The 16657-nt window shown below is 41.1% G+C and overlaps 2 protein-coding genes across 2 annotated transcripts in view; both read right to left on the reverse strand.

The window, feature by feature from the left end:
• Positions 1-1476, reverse strand: part of edf1 (endothelial differentiation-related factor 1) — a 3027-nt gene extending 1551 nt beyond the window's left edge. The window contains exons 1-3 of the mRNA XM_020600783.1: positions 1226-1476; positions 458-509; positions 161-321 (exon numbers count right to left, since the gene is read on the reverse strand). Coding sequence (XP_020456439.1) covers positions 161-321; positions 458-509; positions 1226-1303 — 291 coding nt within the window. The 5' untranslated portion in view covers positions 1304-1476. The remainder of the gene's footprint in view (positions 1-160; positions 322-457; positions 510-1225) is intronic.
• A 4802-nt stretch (positions 1477-6278) lies between these two features.
• The window catches only part of prrc2b (proline-rich coiled-coil 2B), a 20817-nt gene continuing 10438 nt past the window's right edge, over positions 6279-16657 (reverse strand). The window contains exons 15-31 of the mRNA XM_020600841.1: positions 16486-16650; positions 14262-16298; positions 13406-13569; positions 13201-13316; positions 12962-13103; positions 11958-12034; positions 11468-11755; positions 11189-11290; positions 10805-10997; positions 10615-10712; positions 10407-10534; positions 9949-10228; positions 9607-9774; positions 9325-9404; positions 9093-9174; positions 8470-8679; positions 6279-7615 (exon numbers count right to left, since the gene is read on the reverse strand). Coding sequence (XP_020456497.1) covers positions 7448-7615; positions 8470-8679; positions 9093-9174; positions 9325-9404; positions 9607-9774; positions 9949-10228; positions 10407-10534; positions 10615-10712; positions 10805-10997; positions 11189-11290; positions 11468-11755; positions 11958-12034; positions 12962-13103; positions 13201-13316; positions 13406-13569; positions 14262-16298; positions 16486-16650 — 4498 coding nt within the window. The 3' untranslated portion in view covers positions 6279-7447. The remainder of the gene's footprint in view (positions 7616-8469; positions 8680-9092; positions 9175-9324; positions 9405-9606; positions 9775-9948; positions 10229-10406; positions 10535-10614; positions 10713-10804; positions 10998-11188; positions 11291-11467; positions 11756-11957; positions 12035-12961; positions 13104-13200; positions 13317-13405; positions 13570-14261; positions 16299-16485; positions 16651-16657) is intronic.

Below are 16657 nucleotides of genomic sequence, written 5' to 3' on the forward strand. Positions count from 1 at the left end.
TCTCACACACTGCAGCACCAAGCAGCAACATATCACACACACAAAACTCCATTCACACCTGTAATCAAGGATGTTTCACAGAAACAGACAAAAGGATCTCTTCCAACCGTACCACCCGTTATGTTGAGCATGTGAACATATGAGAAGTCTGTATACTTACAGTGGCCAGGTCTTTCTGGGTTAGGCCACTGTCCTGTCTGCCCTTCTGAATGACCTTGCCCACCTCCAAGGGAACCCTTTCATGGTGAAGCTCCTCTGTCTCCCGGTCCAGTTTTGCAGTGTTCTTTGTCACAAGATGCTGTTTGTTCTGCCCTGCAGACCCTGTGTGTCAAGCAGTGGACAAGGGTTAAGGGGCATTGTACGGGGTGGTACACATGCAAATACAGTATAATCATAATACAAGTTACTCTACAAACAAACTTAGTCTTTAACAATTAAAAAAAAAGCATAAATTTACATTTCTTGGTTGTCTCAACGTCTTCCCCTCGCCTCTGAGCAGTCGTGATGGCCTAAAACAAAGACATGAACATGTGCAAAGAGTAGCTTTCAAAACGTAACGTTATTCTGCAGACGTTGAAGTAGATGTGTGCTTTGACAGCTGTTACCAGAGATCTGATATGGACACCCACTCACACACATTAAAACTACAACGTAGAGTTAGCTCTGAAGCGCTAACTATAGCCAAGTAACAATTTCCAAGTATGTGGCTAATGCTAGTTAGTTGCAAATTGGTCCCTGTAAAATATTAACTAGCTAGATGCAATGTTAGCTTTCCCTGGGCTAGGTTTGGTTGACCCAGGAAATTGTAACCTAAGCGAACTAAATATTGACATTTTAGAAACACGCTTTCAGGTATCTTAGGTTGACGTAGCAATTTGGGTATCCAACATAACATGGGCTACGCTGTATCCCAAGTGTGAGTTGTTTGCAAAAGGAAAACAAGCGGCACAGTTTGGTTTTATGAAACTACGTTACAGACACTTAAGTTGTTTGCTCGAAGAGACAAAAGTTCCTCTCCACTGATATTATTAGCTAAACAAGCCTAAACGACGAAGCATTTGCGTTGTTTGCAGGACAGTTAAATGCATTACGCACTAGCTGTAAACTCGTTTGTTCACTAAATCCTGAAGCCCCATTTTATCCAGTTTATAGGATGGCAATGTTAAGAATGTGCGTCGCAACAAATAAAAAAAAAACAACAAACAAAGTTAGGTATCATGCTAACCTGCTTGGATTTGGCCTGGGCAGCAGTCGGCCCCTTCTTCCTTAACACAGTCACGGTATCCCAGTCGCTTTCTGCCATGTTTTCAGAAGTTTACTCGATACCCGTTATGCTAAATATAGATATAAAAATAGGTTTGACTTGGTGTGTCCAAAATTAGCTATCCTCTGAAGATGGTATTGCCTTTAGCAAATATGACACTCCATCCAGAATGCTCACCCTCACGTTCTGCCAAAGCTTTATTTACAACAAGTGATAAACAGTGACAAAATGGAAATCCAACAGCGCCCTCTGCTGGTGGAGTACACATCCGCAGGTTTTCAACCATGTGGCGGAATAGGAGGCCTGATTGCATCAGAATAAAACAGTCTGCCACTTTAGTTGTCACAAAATATAAATATATTTGTTTTTTATGTCGGATGTTTTTGAAAACATGGTTAAAAAATTTACAAAGTACAGGTTTAAAAAAAATTTGCCTACATAGGAAGTCATATGAAAATTATGACTGGAAAATATACCCGAGTACATAGGAGTATTGTATGTGCAAAAACGTTTTTTTCCCATATTTATTAAGTTAGAACATAAATTCACACACACTTTATAGAATGACAGCATGGACAGGATTGGATAGCCATACTTTTATTAAAATAAAGGAGGTTCAGCAACACAACACTGCAGTATAACAATGTAACATATTAAATTACATGTAAAACAGATAAGACATGAAAATATACCAGTAAAAAATGAAATGTGCAAAAGACTTTATTTTTCAGTCAGTGAGCTGTACAATATTTTGCATTAAACAGTGCTCTTATGTGATAATTTAAATCACAATCTACTAGGTCACCAGTTACAGGACATTTCAGCATCACTGTTACGTCTTGTACGGATGGGGGACCAGCCAAACTCTGACTGGGCATCCTCTGCCTGGTGGCGACGTCCCCATTGGTAGCCATGTTTGGAACCCTGTTTCAGTGCCCACATGCGAGGCTTCGGATTCATCTGGAAACACATGAGAAAATTAGCAAAGAGACCAAATCCACTGTACTTAGTCTGATGTGTTTCTGAGATACGATCCCAAGTAGAAAATCAGAATTCATTTTTTAATTTTAAAAAACTGTGATCCAAACAGCCAGCTAACTCAAAGTCAGTGCAAAATAGAATGAATGCTGTTGGACATCCCTTGATGATTACAAATTCACAGTTTAGCAAACAATTACACCACACAAACTGTCTCTGTACTGTGCTCCTATAGTGCTAGTGGCCAGCACTGTAGTTATGGATCTGCTGGAAAATGAAACATATATTCTGAAAGGTAATGGCTAGTTCCTATTATAAATATGCATTTCTCTTAACAGAGGCCTGCTCTTTGTTACTTATATGAAATCCTAGCTGTCTGTGCACCACTTCACCATTTCAATACATCTCACTGTACTATACTATACGTTAGTATAAATAATCCACAAAGCTTTCTGTGTTCTGCACTTGGTGCAGAGTATAACATACCATGATATTCACAGTGCTGATTACAAACAACAGAAGATGTGTACTGCCTTCTGTTGTATGCATTACTCATATCAGTTTCTCACCTGAACAAAAACAGTTGTGTTCATGTGAAGAGTCTCCACTCGCTCTGACAAATGATTCAACCATTCCAGATGGTCAGTGATGGCCTGGGTTAGATCACTGTTGCTCTGTTTTAGAAAACAATATTTGTCAAAATAGAAGAGCGCTCAATGAAAGTTAATTTTGATTAAACAGCTACAGATGGAGATTTATGGTAGGTAGGACTTTATTGCCTGCCTAATGTACCCCAGACAAGTTGTCCTTCAGCTCAACGGCAGCAAGGCGAACATGCTCCAATTTGTCAATCTGCTCTTTCAGGCGGTCGTCAAGCTCCTGCATCATCATCAGGCCTTCATCAGGCCTGACACCGCCCTTGGTGGCCATCTTGTGTCACAGCAACGCACCTGTAATTTAAAGAAATCTTAAATATACTGACTTGTGACATGATATAATTAAGAATGCATTGACCAAGAACATCTAGCAGTTTAAATTAGCTGCTTTAATACAAAAGCAACCATTTGTGTTTAACAGTGATGCTAATCAAAAGTTTGAATGCATAGTCAAAATAAACAAAATCCTAATATTCTCAACTTTTTTTTTAATTAATGGGCACATTTTTAGAGAAGGAATTATTTGAGTTGGACATAATGTAAGATATTTACTATATTTTTTACAGATGTCTGGCATTTCTTCACTGGCTCTTAAGCACAACCATTAGAGTAAGAAACAGCTTGAAAGGGATTTTTCTGAGTGGAACAAACCACTGGAAAAAGAAATGAAAAAAAAAGACAAAATATAAAATACACCAACAGATCTGGGGTAACACAAAAATAAAAATTATTCTGTTCAACAGTGAAAAACCTCAGCCACAGTCCACATTTCCTACCATCTCAAATAACCTTACCAGTATGTTGACCACTTAAATAATCATGGAAAATACATTTTGAACTGCTGTGGTTAGTTCTGATGGATGGGAATGTGGAGAATTAAACAACAAATTAGGCTTTTGCCAGCATTGTTTGAAACTGAATGAGAACAGCAGCACTGTTAAATCTGCATGTAGGTTATGTCCATGGTTAACTCTGTACATTTTATTTGGACCAGCAGTACAAAAACAAAGCTCAAGCTGGACAAGAAAGTCATAAGGTAAGATGGTTGACCTATTTTTTTTCTCTGGGGCGACTTATATAACAAATTCACCATATTAAATGGATTAAAGCCACCAAAACGAGGCTCCAGATGTTTTATCTTAGAGGGCCACATGGTCGTATCACAGGCTACTCCAGCGGTGGCACAGCCAACTAACAAAGAAAAACGACGCTAAAAGCAACACACCGTACTATCTGTACAACTTTCTGTCCTCTGACTATAACGGAAGTGACAGAAAGTTCAACACTGGAGTAAAACTTACCTCGTTTATCTGGCGTAGATATCTTCTGGTGGATTTCCTGGATCTGCAGATCCTAAGGAAGTAGTTTCTTCGTCCCGACAAGCCTCCTCTTTGTCCTGCAAAAATCTCCGGAATTTGACACTTTCGACGTCACATACCCTGCTTTTCCCAGGTGCCTTATTATTGTGGTATTACGGTAATTGCCATTTTATTTTGTAGGCGACAGACTAAACTGCATAATAAAAATGTAAAGTGACCAAACAATGACGAATTTTTATGTCGTTTAAAGGTAATACGAACCGTACTTTATTATAATAACCAATGTTTTGCGCCTTCAAAACAATATTGTTTCTTAAATCATACAAAAGAATGGGTTCTATGTATAAAACTGTGCTTTCCCAACCTGAACTAGCCTCAGTATGGATATAAATTAAGAGCAGTTAAAGCAGAATCTGTTTTTTTCTTTTCCAGAATTATAAAACAAAGAAATGCCAGAAAAATATCCATAATCTTGTCATAATTAATCATGGGACCCCCTCAGATTGATCTCTGGAACCATGAGGGCATCACAGTTTCTAACTCCACTGGTCTAGAAAAAGGATGAACAGTACAACCAAACTGAAAAATCCTTTAAACTGCACAAACGTGAGCTGTCGAGGACTTGGAGTTTATTTGACATATTGAATAACTGGCTTTTCATTTTAACCCTATTTTGCACACTGGCACAAAATGCTTAAAAATAATAAACAAAGTAGTACAGGCATCTTCATTTCATAACCAAGCACACCTCAAAAACATTTCTGCAATGATTTTATGGTGTAAACAAAAACAGTACAATGTTTTGTTTTTATACTTCATAACTGTGTCTTTGCAAATCAGCTGTTTTTGTTATGGGAGAATCTACTGAAATGCTGGTCTTTGGCTTCAAGTTCAGTACTTTAAAAAAAAACAAAAAACAAAAAGAATGGTCCGTGTTTTTGGAAACTGTACTGGTCTCAAAGTCTAAAACCATTCAACTCTGCTGAGACGTGCTTATTTTAAAGTACCTTGTACTTCCCACAAACCTCAGCTAACAATCTGAAGACTAAAATCATTTCTTCCACAAGAATTTCATATACAATTTTAATATGACAAAGTGAGAATACAGAATCAACCATACATTAAAGAAACCACAACTGCTTTATTTTTCTTTCAATAAGCTTTTTTTGTTTCGTTTTGTTTTGTAACAAGGGAGAGTAATGACCAAATATCTGAAAGGATAAAGATCAATTAGGGCAAACAAAATGCTGATCAGCTGTAGAAAGCACTGGTCCTCAGGCAAAATGAAAAATGCGTCCTAAAAGTACAGAAAAAGTCGGGGCAACATTTTGGTGCAGGTACAATAAGAAGCATCAAGATGTTTTGCAGTTAGGGCATAAGTCACTCCAAGCCCGATAAACCTAACAAGTGAAAGCAGTCCATTCTGAGAACACAGTGACCTTTCTCGATGTGAAATCCTGTATAGTGCCACAATATCTAAAATGAAATGTGGGTTTAAGCCTCCCCTCACTGACAAGGCTCGACTGTACAGTTAAGTATGCATATACATATATATACCAGTGAAACACTGTCAAAGATAAATTGCAACATTTTGTAGTGTCATGGAGCCTTACAGTAAGCAGTAACATTTAACCAGTTATGACAGAGAGCTTCAAGATGTGTCCATTACAAAAAATAAATGTTTCCGACGTTTCATATTTCTCCAACAGAGCAAACACTTCAAACGTCCTTCGGACTCTGCTGGAACTGCCATGTGCACAAAAAAAGCTTAAGCAAAGATCTTATTTTAATTCAGAGCGCATTGCTAAACACCCCTGGTTTGTGATCATTAGCCTCTAAATGGGGAAAAGATAGCTGCTTGGACCCTGATTTAGATTATAGTTAGGCTGCATTTATTGCTAGTGCCACCTCAGAGACCAGATGCTGAATAATTAAACGGTGATGAGCGTTTCTTCACAATCCCCCACAGTACTGTTGAGTGGGTTTTGAACGGAATTAGAGAGCAAAGTCTTTCAGGAGTTGTAAAAGAAAAAGCATCCCAGGTTGAGGGATATATTTAAAAAAAAAAAAAAAATCACGTTCATAATTGAACAATCTGATTCACCCAAATACAGTGATACAGTAAACATTTCAATCAGGTATTTTTGGGGTCCTTTATAGCAATTGTGAATGCATCCCCCCCTCCCCAGCCCACACAAAACTTTACAATAAACCCCAAACTGCTGCCAGCTTGGTTGATCAAAGTCTGCATGGTCGATGGCAGCATAATGAACGAGGAGTTGGGGTACAGTCTTTGTGAAATGTTCCTAGCTTCTAAGTAGGAGTCCTGCAAGTTTACACACATTCAGTATATCACATGCACACGCTATCAACGCCAGTGAAGTTCCCATGGAAGCAACATGGTTTTGGTAAAATAGACTATTTTGTCTCAGTTTACATACAGAAGAGAGCAAACAACAGAAGGTAAAAGCAAACAACAAAGGCTTAAGAAAAGAATTCATTTCTACCAATCTAAGTTTCGCCACAGTTCCCGGGCTACACAAAGAAGTAACAATTCTAGGCTGACACGCTTGACTTTTGCCATGTTGACATGCAATGGTATCCATAACTTGGAATTCAGAATTTTCTGGGTGAAAAAAACAAGTCCTTTACCAGTAGGATGAATGTGTAATGATGATTTGAACCTTTATTTACCAGCAAAAATGTCACTGAAAAATGACAAAGTGCCCCATTTCATCTCAAATATGTTAAAATAAAACAAAAACAAAATAGACAGACTTTGCTTTTCATAACCACTCAAGTGTCTGCCTGGTCTTTAAGGGCTACAGTCCATAAACAGGGTGTAAAATACAGTTTGGCAAATTGACATGAAAAATGAACCATCTGTCTGAGCTGGACATTTTCCTTTTATCCACGTTGAGGAGAAACAAAAAATATTTTATCTTTACCATTCTCCCCTTAAAAGTGACAACAATAAATTAGAGAGGACCTTGAAGAGCTCTGCTTTAAAGACTGTGTCTATGTATATATTTATATATATGTATATCTCTATGTGTGGTGTGAAACTGTGTCCAGTTCTGACAGTCCAAGAGGGGTGATTCATCATGTTTCCATGTTTGCCCCTTGCCTTGGTGCGCCTTGGGATAAAATGAGTCTGAGAAGGCTCAGACACTGGTCATGGGGCTTTGTGTTGGCAGGCTGGGTGATGATGAGGATTTTAAGGTCCATTTTTATGCCTTGCCCTCCTCTACTTTGACAGCCTGGGGTTTTATGGCTCCAGTGCGTGCTGGTTTGGCTTGCCCCGTAGAGGGCAGGGGCTCCTGGAGTTTGCTGGTCATGCCCCCAGGTGGTGTCTTGCCCTCACCCACTGCCTTGCGCACTTCTCTGATGGTTTTATTCTGCACAAAGCAAAGGTAGGGTTACTAAGACCCACAGCAGTGCTCGGCAAACCATACTTTTATGCAGCAACACTTGTTTGAATAGTCCAAGGCTGATTTGAGCTATTAGGTAAAAATGTAGATGTCTTTTGGCGATTTCATCCCTCTATATTTTCAGACAATTCTAGCCATCACAGGGCCTATTAGGATTAATATATGGTTTTTCTAAAGAAAACAGAGTTGTCAGTGACCTACTGTTTATTACATCGGTTCAGTTTTATTAACAATGGTGTCTCTTTCTTTCTTTGGTGTCATGAGGCACTGAAGCTTCATAGCTACCCATGACACCATACTTACATGCATGCTACTTTATTTACCATAAAATGCTCTTCAAAAATAATGATTTACTCTCACCTCTGACAATTTTAAGCCTAAATGAAACTCTAGTGGGCCACGTCCAACAGAAACACCAATAAACCCCCAACTAGCTTTCCGTCACATAATTATACCATGCACTAATGTCACCAAATTATTTATCAGCAATAGACTATCCAAAATTAAAACATTTGTTTGATTTTAATCAGCCATTACTGTCACAAGAAAGAAGTGGTATAATTAAAATAATTTATATTTATGAAACATTTTCATTATACAGAACAGTTTAGTTTATACACAAATATCACTATCAACAGTACAGAATAATAATATCTCAGATGAGTCTTGCATCACTAATAATGTATTCAAGACCTCCTGGTTATGTTAACTAGAACTTTAACATTCAAGGCACACATTAAAAAGATGCATAAAACAAATAATGCAAATAGAGAAAGAAATGGATTAAATTAAATTACCTATATTTACAGTGGGTGGCTCACCTTCATGCCATCCTCTGACCCTTTGACGGGGGGCTCGGGGGCAGAGGGAGGGGTAGAGTGGGAAGGGTCACGGCCAGGACTGGGGTAAGAGGGGGAGCGGATGATGACAGGCTTGTTGACCTGCATGACGGGTCTCTGGATGGGGGTGGGGAAAGGGCCAGTGGTGGTAGGCCGCATGTGCATCACCATGCTGCCTTGAGCAGGTGGGACCTGTTGGTCATGGGAGGAGGGGGACAGGAGGGGTGGAAAAAGAATGAAAACACATATTAGTATGCTACTAATGAAGCTCTTAGGGCATTGTCAGACTTGGCCAAAACACCTGAATTCAACCACAAGTCTCTTCGATTCCATCCTATCAACATGTTTTTGCATCATGTCAACTGTCCATAATGATGGATGATGCTTATGTGGTGTGTTTTACCGTTTATGTTACTGAGTCTTCAATTTCAGATGTGAACCCTGGACTGTCTTGAGCACTTTGACAAAAGCCTTTACGAGTCAGCAGATGCACCACATTCACCAGCCTTGGGTGGTGGAACACCTCTCCCATTGGCCCAACTTTCAAAATGCCCTAATTAACATTAAAAGTATATTTTCAGCAAAAGTGTGTGAAAAAGCATTACCTGTTGAGTAAAATGTGTAGGTAGAGGGCCAATGGGGCCCCCAGGACAAGAAAGCTTCCCACTGGGGCTGGCAGACCCAGGCCTGATAAGGAAGAGGGAGAAAGAAAATAAGATGGTATTACTTCAAATGTGCATTGTGAAATACTACATCATACCCGTTGACAGAGAAAAGCTGCATACCAGTGTTCTACACAGATAACCTGTATTATTTGCACAACTTTTCTCCACTCACCTATAGGACCCTCCGGACATGCCTGGGGAGTGGTTGGGCTTCTCAGTGAACTGGAACCCTTTCATTTCAATCTGGGAACCCTAAGAACAGGGCAAGGAGAAAGATATCAATACAAATAAAGCACTGTGGAGTGCTTTTTATTATAGATTAAAGATAAACGGCATTATACAGATTTGTCTATACTTTTTGTTGTGAGATAGAATGTTTTTAACTATCATTACTGCACTTATGTGTGACCAGAACAGGTTGCTGGTTGAGTAACACAGGATAAGCAAGTCACACCTCTCGGCTGCCAGTCATGACCGCCGGCTGGGAGCCAGGTGGCAGCATTCTGCGTGGGCCTCCGACAGACAGGTTCTGCCCCTGCTGTAGCTGGATGGACTGTGGGAGGATGAGATGTTGTTGAGCTGAGCCATAGCGCAGCTGAGAGCCAGGCAGTGGCATGGTCACCTGGTAAAAATAAGGATTTTATTGAAATACTGTTATCATGTAAGGCAAAAGTCCAGTGATGGTGTGATTATACTATGAAGGCTTATAAACGCCAGGCTAATATGAACAGTATAGTATCCGCCATTAAAAAGAAATTGCTCTAAAATCTAACACACATCATAAAGAACATAGTACCTTGTTAGTTCTGAAACAGAACTTCACCAGTTCACCAACCTGGATGAGCTGGGAGTCCATTAACTGGGAAGAACCCATACCAGGCCCCTGGTTCATCTGGCTGTCATAGACTAACTGCTGGTTGCCATTCATAGGCTGGTAGTGTGAGCCTGACTGTGACTTGACTATGTCTGAGGGCTGCATGCCAGGGAAAGCTGAGTAGGGCCCCTTGAGAGGGGCTCCTCCCGACAGCACCATGGGGCTGGGTTGTGACAGGTTGGGGTGCATGTAAACCTGGGACCTGAAAGCAGGAACACAAAGCAGGGCAATAGAATGAATCACAGGAAAACATATTATACTACACTGAAACGAGTTTCAAATACATTATGTGCTCCATACATGAAACATACAACATGACTAACGTGAAGCAAATTGATGGGATCAGTAAGGAATTCCTTGAGAAATAGATGAGGCAATACCTGAAGGGGGGAATAGAGTTGAACATTTCCTGGGACTGAGAAACAGGTAGACCTCCTCGAAGTCCCAGCTGAGCCTGAGCCTGAAGAGACGTGTGTAAAGAGATGGGTATCTGCTGGGCTGCAGCCGCCTGTGTGGATGAACAAATGTAACATAATGACAATTATACTGATAAACAAGCCTGTCTGTGTGTGTTAACTGTTTGTCTACCTGTTGGTAGGTCTGCTGCTGGGTCATGGTGGGAGGTACAAGGCGTGGTTGGCTTGGGAAGACATGACCATCCAGATACAATGGGGGAATATGATTACCTACAGATTGAACAGGTAAAAACAAGATTTTTGTTTTGTTCTCCTGAAAGATTAGGCCCTCATCAAATGAATAAAATGAAATGCAGTTTTACCTTGCATGGACATGGAAGGTGCAACTGATGCCACAGGCATTGGAGGCATGGAAACACCTCCAAAAGAACTGTAGCTGACCCCACTGGATGAGCCAACACTGCAGGGAGGCTGAGCACCTGAAGCACCTCCGCCAGGAGAGCCCTGCTCAGGGAGGGACTGGGAGTTCTCCCATGCCTTGCGTGCCGATTCCATCTGATGAAAAACAAACATTTAAAATTAATATGCTTGTCTGTATAACAGTCAGTTCATGACATCAGTTTTGCCTCTATATTCCAATTATATCTTTCACCATACAAAATAGGGCTGCACAGACAGACACTGGTTATTTAATGTTACATGTATATGAAGATATAGTGCTCTATACATGGGATTGTAATTGTTACCTTAAGAGTAAGGTCAGCACTGGGGAAGGAGATGGGGTTGAGGTTAATGCCAGGCTGCAGGTGGTTGGAACGTAGCATGGGGATACTCTGATTGAGAGCCGACTGTTTAGAAACAAAAGTTCCAAGTGAAAACCTAGACACTATTCCATTACTGAAATGCCCTTGTAGCATTCTATCAATGATTGTGGCTACAGTTAACCTTGATGCATTCAAATCAACTCTAGTTGTTTAAATTTCAAGACACCAAAAATGTGTAGAGAAAAAAGAAAAAACACTCACATTGGTGGTAAGTGCGTCCTGAAGCTTGTTAACAGGATTGGACACGGGAACTGGGGTGGAGCCTGGTGGCAGACTAAAGTCAGAGTCTTTGGCACTGACACCAAACTCAATAGGAGGCACAGGCAGCACAGCGTCCACGTGGAGGTCCACACCATTGACTGGAGTGATGGAGCCACCTTCCAGCCGATCAACACCTTCTGAGCCCTTGCGGTGCTTCAGGGAGCGTTCATTTCCAATGGGTCCTGGCTTGTGCTGTTCTTTACTCTGCTCCGGACCAGCATCTGAGTCCTGGAAGAAGAATACAAGGCAGTTGTTATTTCATGTTTCTCAAATTAATCCAATATCGCTGCAACTCATTTGTCATCAATGAAGCAGAGGGGAAAAATGCAAACTTAAAGATTAAAAGACAGTTTTAGCTGCAGACAAACAATGCAGATACAGAATATATGCACATATGTGGAGGGTTCAATGTGCAACAGTATTGTACTACCTCAGAGTTGGGCTCACTCCCAGTATAAGACACCTGTTTAGTCCACGAGTCTCCACCTGAAGATGGTACTGAAAGAGCTTAAGATAGATAAATGCCATTAGTGAAGATTACAAGCAATGTCTTTTTTTGACAAAAGATTCTTTCACAACAAAGATCTTCCTACAAAATAAGTAAATGTCTCAAACATACTCCTGTCTTGAAAACAAAAACTAGGAATGCACATCATAATGCAAGTTAATTCCTCCCTTGCTTCTCTTCTGGGAATTTTAATGTCAAACTAATTAAATTGTACATTGTACTAATCCAAACAAACTGTCACATCACCAATAAATAATGAACAGTCATCGTCCAAACTTTGTCAATCAGTTTAATACAATTAATAATAAATTAAATCTAAATTGTTAAACTTTTTTGATTTAGTGGGATATAAGACTGCTGTGTTTATGTATAAAGCCAGGAACAATTTATTACCTGGTGGAATTCAAAAACTATTTAATGAAAGGGAAGGGGGATACAATTTAAGGGGTCAGTTAAATTATAAAATTCATGCTATACGTACAACCAAAAAAAGATTCTGTATTTCCATAAGTGGGGTAAAACTATGGAATAATTTAAGTGTAGACATAAAAAATAATAATAGAATTGACGAGTTTAAACATAAATATAAAGGTATGTGTCAATCAAGATATATGCATGAACAGGCTCAATGATTAATTAGATGGAACATTGTGGGTGTGGTGTATGAATGTTAACACTCTGTAATAATTCTTTAGTATATTACTTGTGTGGTGTAGAAGAGAATTATTTAAGAATGCAATTTATGTGTGGAATTATGTGTGTTGACATATTGACTGTTACATGTTTGAAAGAATAAATCAAATCAAATCAATAATATAGATTTAATATGCTGTACAAGCAATTTCACTGTGTCTCTACAGTTTCTGCTTACACCAGCAAAAGCATCAAGAGCAAAGCCTTGACAGAAAGTTGGGTCTGTCTACTACCTGAACTGTTGGTCTCCCAGATTTCAGTTCCTAAGTTGTTGGAAGAAAGCACCTCTTCAGGTTGTTCAATGCTCATGCTTCCCTGCTTTTTGGCAAAGCGTGGCGGCATCTTAGATGCAATTGGCCTGTTCTTCACTGGCACCTAACATGGTCAGTAATGAGAAAAAGCTCCAGTTACACCTTTTGTTCATTCTTGGCATGATTACTTAGCATATAGATTCAAAATATGTTTAACTTACAGCAGCTCCCTGTTCCTTCCTCCTCCTCTCATCATCTTGTGGACGTCTTTGCTTTTTGGACAAGGCATTTTGGTATCCATCTGGATTTGAAACTGGTCCCCCTGCATCCCCCTCAACTACAAAACAGGTGTGCCAACAAGTGTAAAATGTAGAACTGTAGAAGCACCAATTGTCCAAGGATCTATATTCAAAACACAGGACTCACGTGGGTAGCCGCCGAGTTCATACTGGGACAGAGGTTCGGCTATGTCCGTCTTGACAGATCCTGGTTTCAGTGCTTTGTCCAATTTTTTCCCAGAGGGCTCAGTGGGCTCCCTCTCCTCTGGCGGCTCTATGCTGTAGATTGGGCCAGATTCATCAGGGCTCCTGCTGCAAAGAAAAAGGGGTATTTAAAAAGGGAATGAACATCTAAAAGAAAACAAAATTCCAAAATAAAAATGTCTGGCAATCCTGTGGTCAACTGAAGTCTCATATTGGACATTTGGCAGTTAAATAATAACATAGCTTTCATATTTTCCAATTAGATCAATTTTGGTCAAGTAAACACAATTGCTGGTAAAAAGGGGTAAGACTGCAAGTGGCTATGTTCCAGGTCTGAACCCAGGAAACCACAGCTAAACTGCAAGTACCATAGTCACCTGGGAGAAAATGGTATGTTAACTATACAATACAGCATTTAAACAAAAGAAATCACAACAATTGGCAATATAATCAGTGCAGATAAAATGACATATCTTGCTGAACATAATTTGTTTCTTTATAAAGAGTAATCACTTCAATAAATTTGTAATATAGAACTGTTTATTCAAATAAATGCAAGCAATAAATTGTTATTCATTCCTGTCACTGGAAGGTGCATGTCAGAGCGTATTTAGGTCAAAACAATATATGAAGATGGCACACTGTGCTGGTTTCTAAGCAACTGTAACAACCAGACCTGACACAAGGGCATTTTAATTCCCAAACATATAGTGAGGATGCATTCCCAGCAGAAGTACTTTTGGGTATATGATAGTATACTCTACAATGACTTTCAACTTTTAGTTTGTTCTGTTCCTCACCTCTTACAAGAAGTCCCTCCATTCTGCCAACTGTCACTCCTGTTAGAGGAGGAGGTGGGGGGGTGGTCAGGTGTATGTGCCATCTTGCTCACTTCCAGCAGTGATGACTCTCCTTTCCTGTTCTGCCGTTCCACCAATGGCCTCTGACTGGAGAAGCTTCTCTTGGAAAGTTCCCTCTTCTCACCAGAACCTGGTTCACTGTGGCCAGAGTCAGAGGGAATATCAACATGTCCCTGTGTAGATGCAACTGCACTTCCACCTCGCTTCTCTCTCCAGTCCCCAAAGTCACTGTTGTCCGATCCTGTCTCCCATTCCTCAGCTTGGCCATGCTGGCTAGAACGTCCACCAGAATAATGGCCACTGGGCCAGTTGTCTTCCCCACTACCTTTGGAGTGACTAGGCCAGGGGTTTGCAAATTCCCCATTTATGTACTCATCACTCGTCCATTGATTTGAGCAAGGTTCACGTTCTTGTTGCAGACGACGGAAGCGCGGAGGCTTGTCTTGACGGGGTGGACGCCGTCTCCTTAACATCTGCCTGTCAGGGTTGTCATTGTCAAAGTAATACTCTCCTTCACGGTCCTCTGTGCCATTTTCAGTGAAAGAGCCAGTGAATTTTGGGCTGTATTTGAGGGTCTCACGTTCAACAGGTGGTCTACGTGAGTAAGATGTCTCAGCTCCAGGACCATAACCATTTTCTTGAATAGCACCACCACTGCTACTAAACTGGGGGCCACGGCCTCGCCATGTAGAAATGTCCCTGGAGCCTCCAAAGTTTCGACTGTAACTTCCAGTGGTGTTCAGTCTTGGAGGCAGCATGCGACCTCCAAAGCCCCTGCTGGTCTTGGCCTTTTCTCTGGAATCAGTGGCTGTCTGGTCATCTGTATAAACTTTATTGGATCTCCAAGAGTCTCTGTCAGCTTTACGGACTTCTCCAGATTCTGTGTAACCTTCTCCATTTTCAGATCCCTTCTGCCGACGCCTCTTGGGTAGCTCTTCATACTCAGAAGCTTCACTCAAGGTCTCACTGACATTTCGCCTCCGTGGCTTGCCTCTCTGGAACTCCTCCACCTTGATAAGGTCTCTAGGTGGTGCTCGGCCTCTGCCTGTGCGCTGAGTGCCACTACTGTTACTGTTGTTATAAGCCCCCCGGAGATTGTCTCCACTTCGACCACCACGGGTTCCACCTCTGGAGCTGAATTCTCTAAATCCTCGGCTGCGGCCCCTACCTGTTCCCCTGACTGCACCAAAGGCCTGTTCTTCATCGATGAAGATCCAGTTATTACGTCGTGGTGCCTGGGGCTCCCGGTTTTCTTGATTATCTCTGAGGGAATGGCCCTTGCCACTGTCCCAGGTGCTCTCTTTTGGGGAGTCGTCACTGTGTGTGCTCAGAAGCCTTTCTGTTTTGGTTGGAACTGGTGACGGACGCTGCCTTTCTTCTGGTTGTTTCTCAACAACAGGTGAGACTGAACGCCTGTTGCTGGCAGGCTGGTTATCTTTCTTCAAGTCATAAACATTAGTAAGGACTTCCTTCTCTAGACGGTATGGGACAGGCTTCTCCTCAGGCTCAGCTTTAGGCTTCTCATTTTCTTTGTCTTCCACTTTGAGAGCTTTGAGAACTGGTTTCTTGATAGGCCCGGTTCTGCGAGTCAAAGTGCGCCCACTGTTCTCGGAAGGCTGGCCGACACTACTACTGGAACTAGAACTGGGTTCAGACCACTGGCTTTGGGTACTGTTGAGTCCTGTGTCTTGTTTCTGGCCTCCATCTCTTTTCCATTTGTCCTTGGAGCCATCTAGGATGTCATCATGAAATGTAGAACCATCTTTCAAATGTTTGTCTCTAGAGTCTTCTTTTAGGTATTCACTATCTGCATGATTCTGGGAGTGGTTCTGAGCAGTGGTCAGCAAGCCTTGGGTATGGTGTTCTCTGTCTGAGCCTCGGCTCTGGTAAGCATGATGAGGGAGATCGTCATCATAAGTCAAGCACTCATTGGCCCTCTCTTCATACAAGTCCTGTTGAGAGCAGGCCATATCACTTCTGTTGGGGGGGGAATAGAAAAAGGTGAAGAATGACAAAAACGGTCAAAAGCTGGTCATGAAAGACCTGTATAGTTACACTCAGTAACACTGCTATGTGAGACAGTTTTCAGGATTTTAATCAGAATATGAGGGAATTCCTTAATTTAAGAAACGCAACATTCACAGGGTCTAATGATTGCAAACACCTGTCATCTGGCTGACCACTGTCTGTGCTTTCATGTTGTCTCTGGTAAGGTGGAGTAAAGCTGCGCAAGGGGTAGCCATCTTGGTTCCACATAGGGTAAGGTTCAGTGGAAGGGGCTCTTCTCTCCGGGTGCAGGTTGGAATGGCATCCATCATCAGAACCAGGACTGTTCA

This window comes from Monopterus albus, unplaced genomic scaffold (assembly GCF_001952655.1).
Source record: "Monopterus albus unplaced genomic scaffold, M_albus_1.0 scaffold49.1, whole genome shotgun sequence".
Lineage (NCBI taxonomy): Eukaryota > Metazoa > Chordata > Actinopteri > Synbranchiformes > Synbranchidae > Monopterus > Monopterus albus.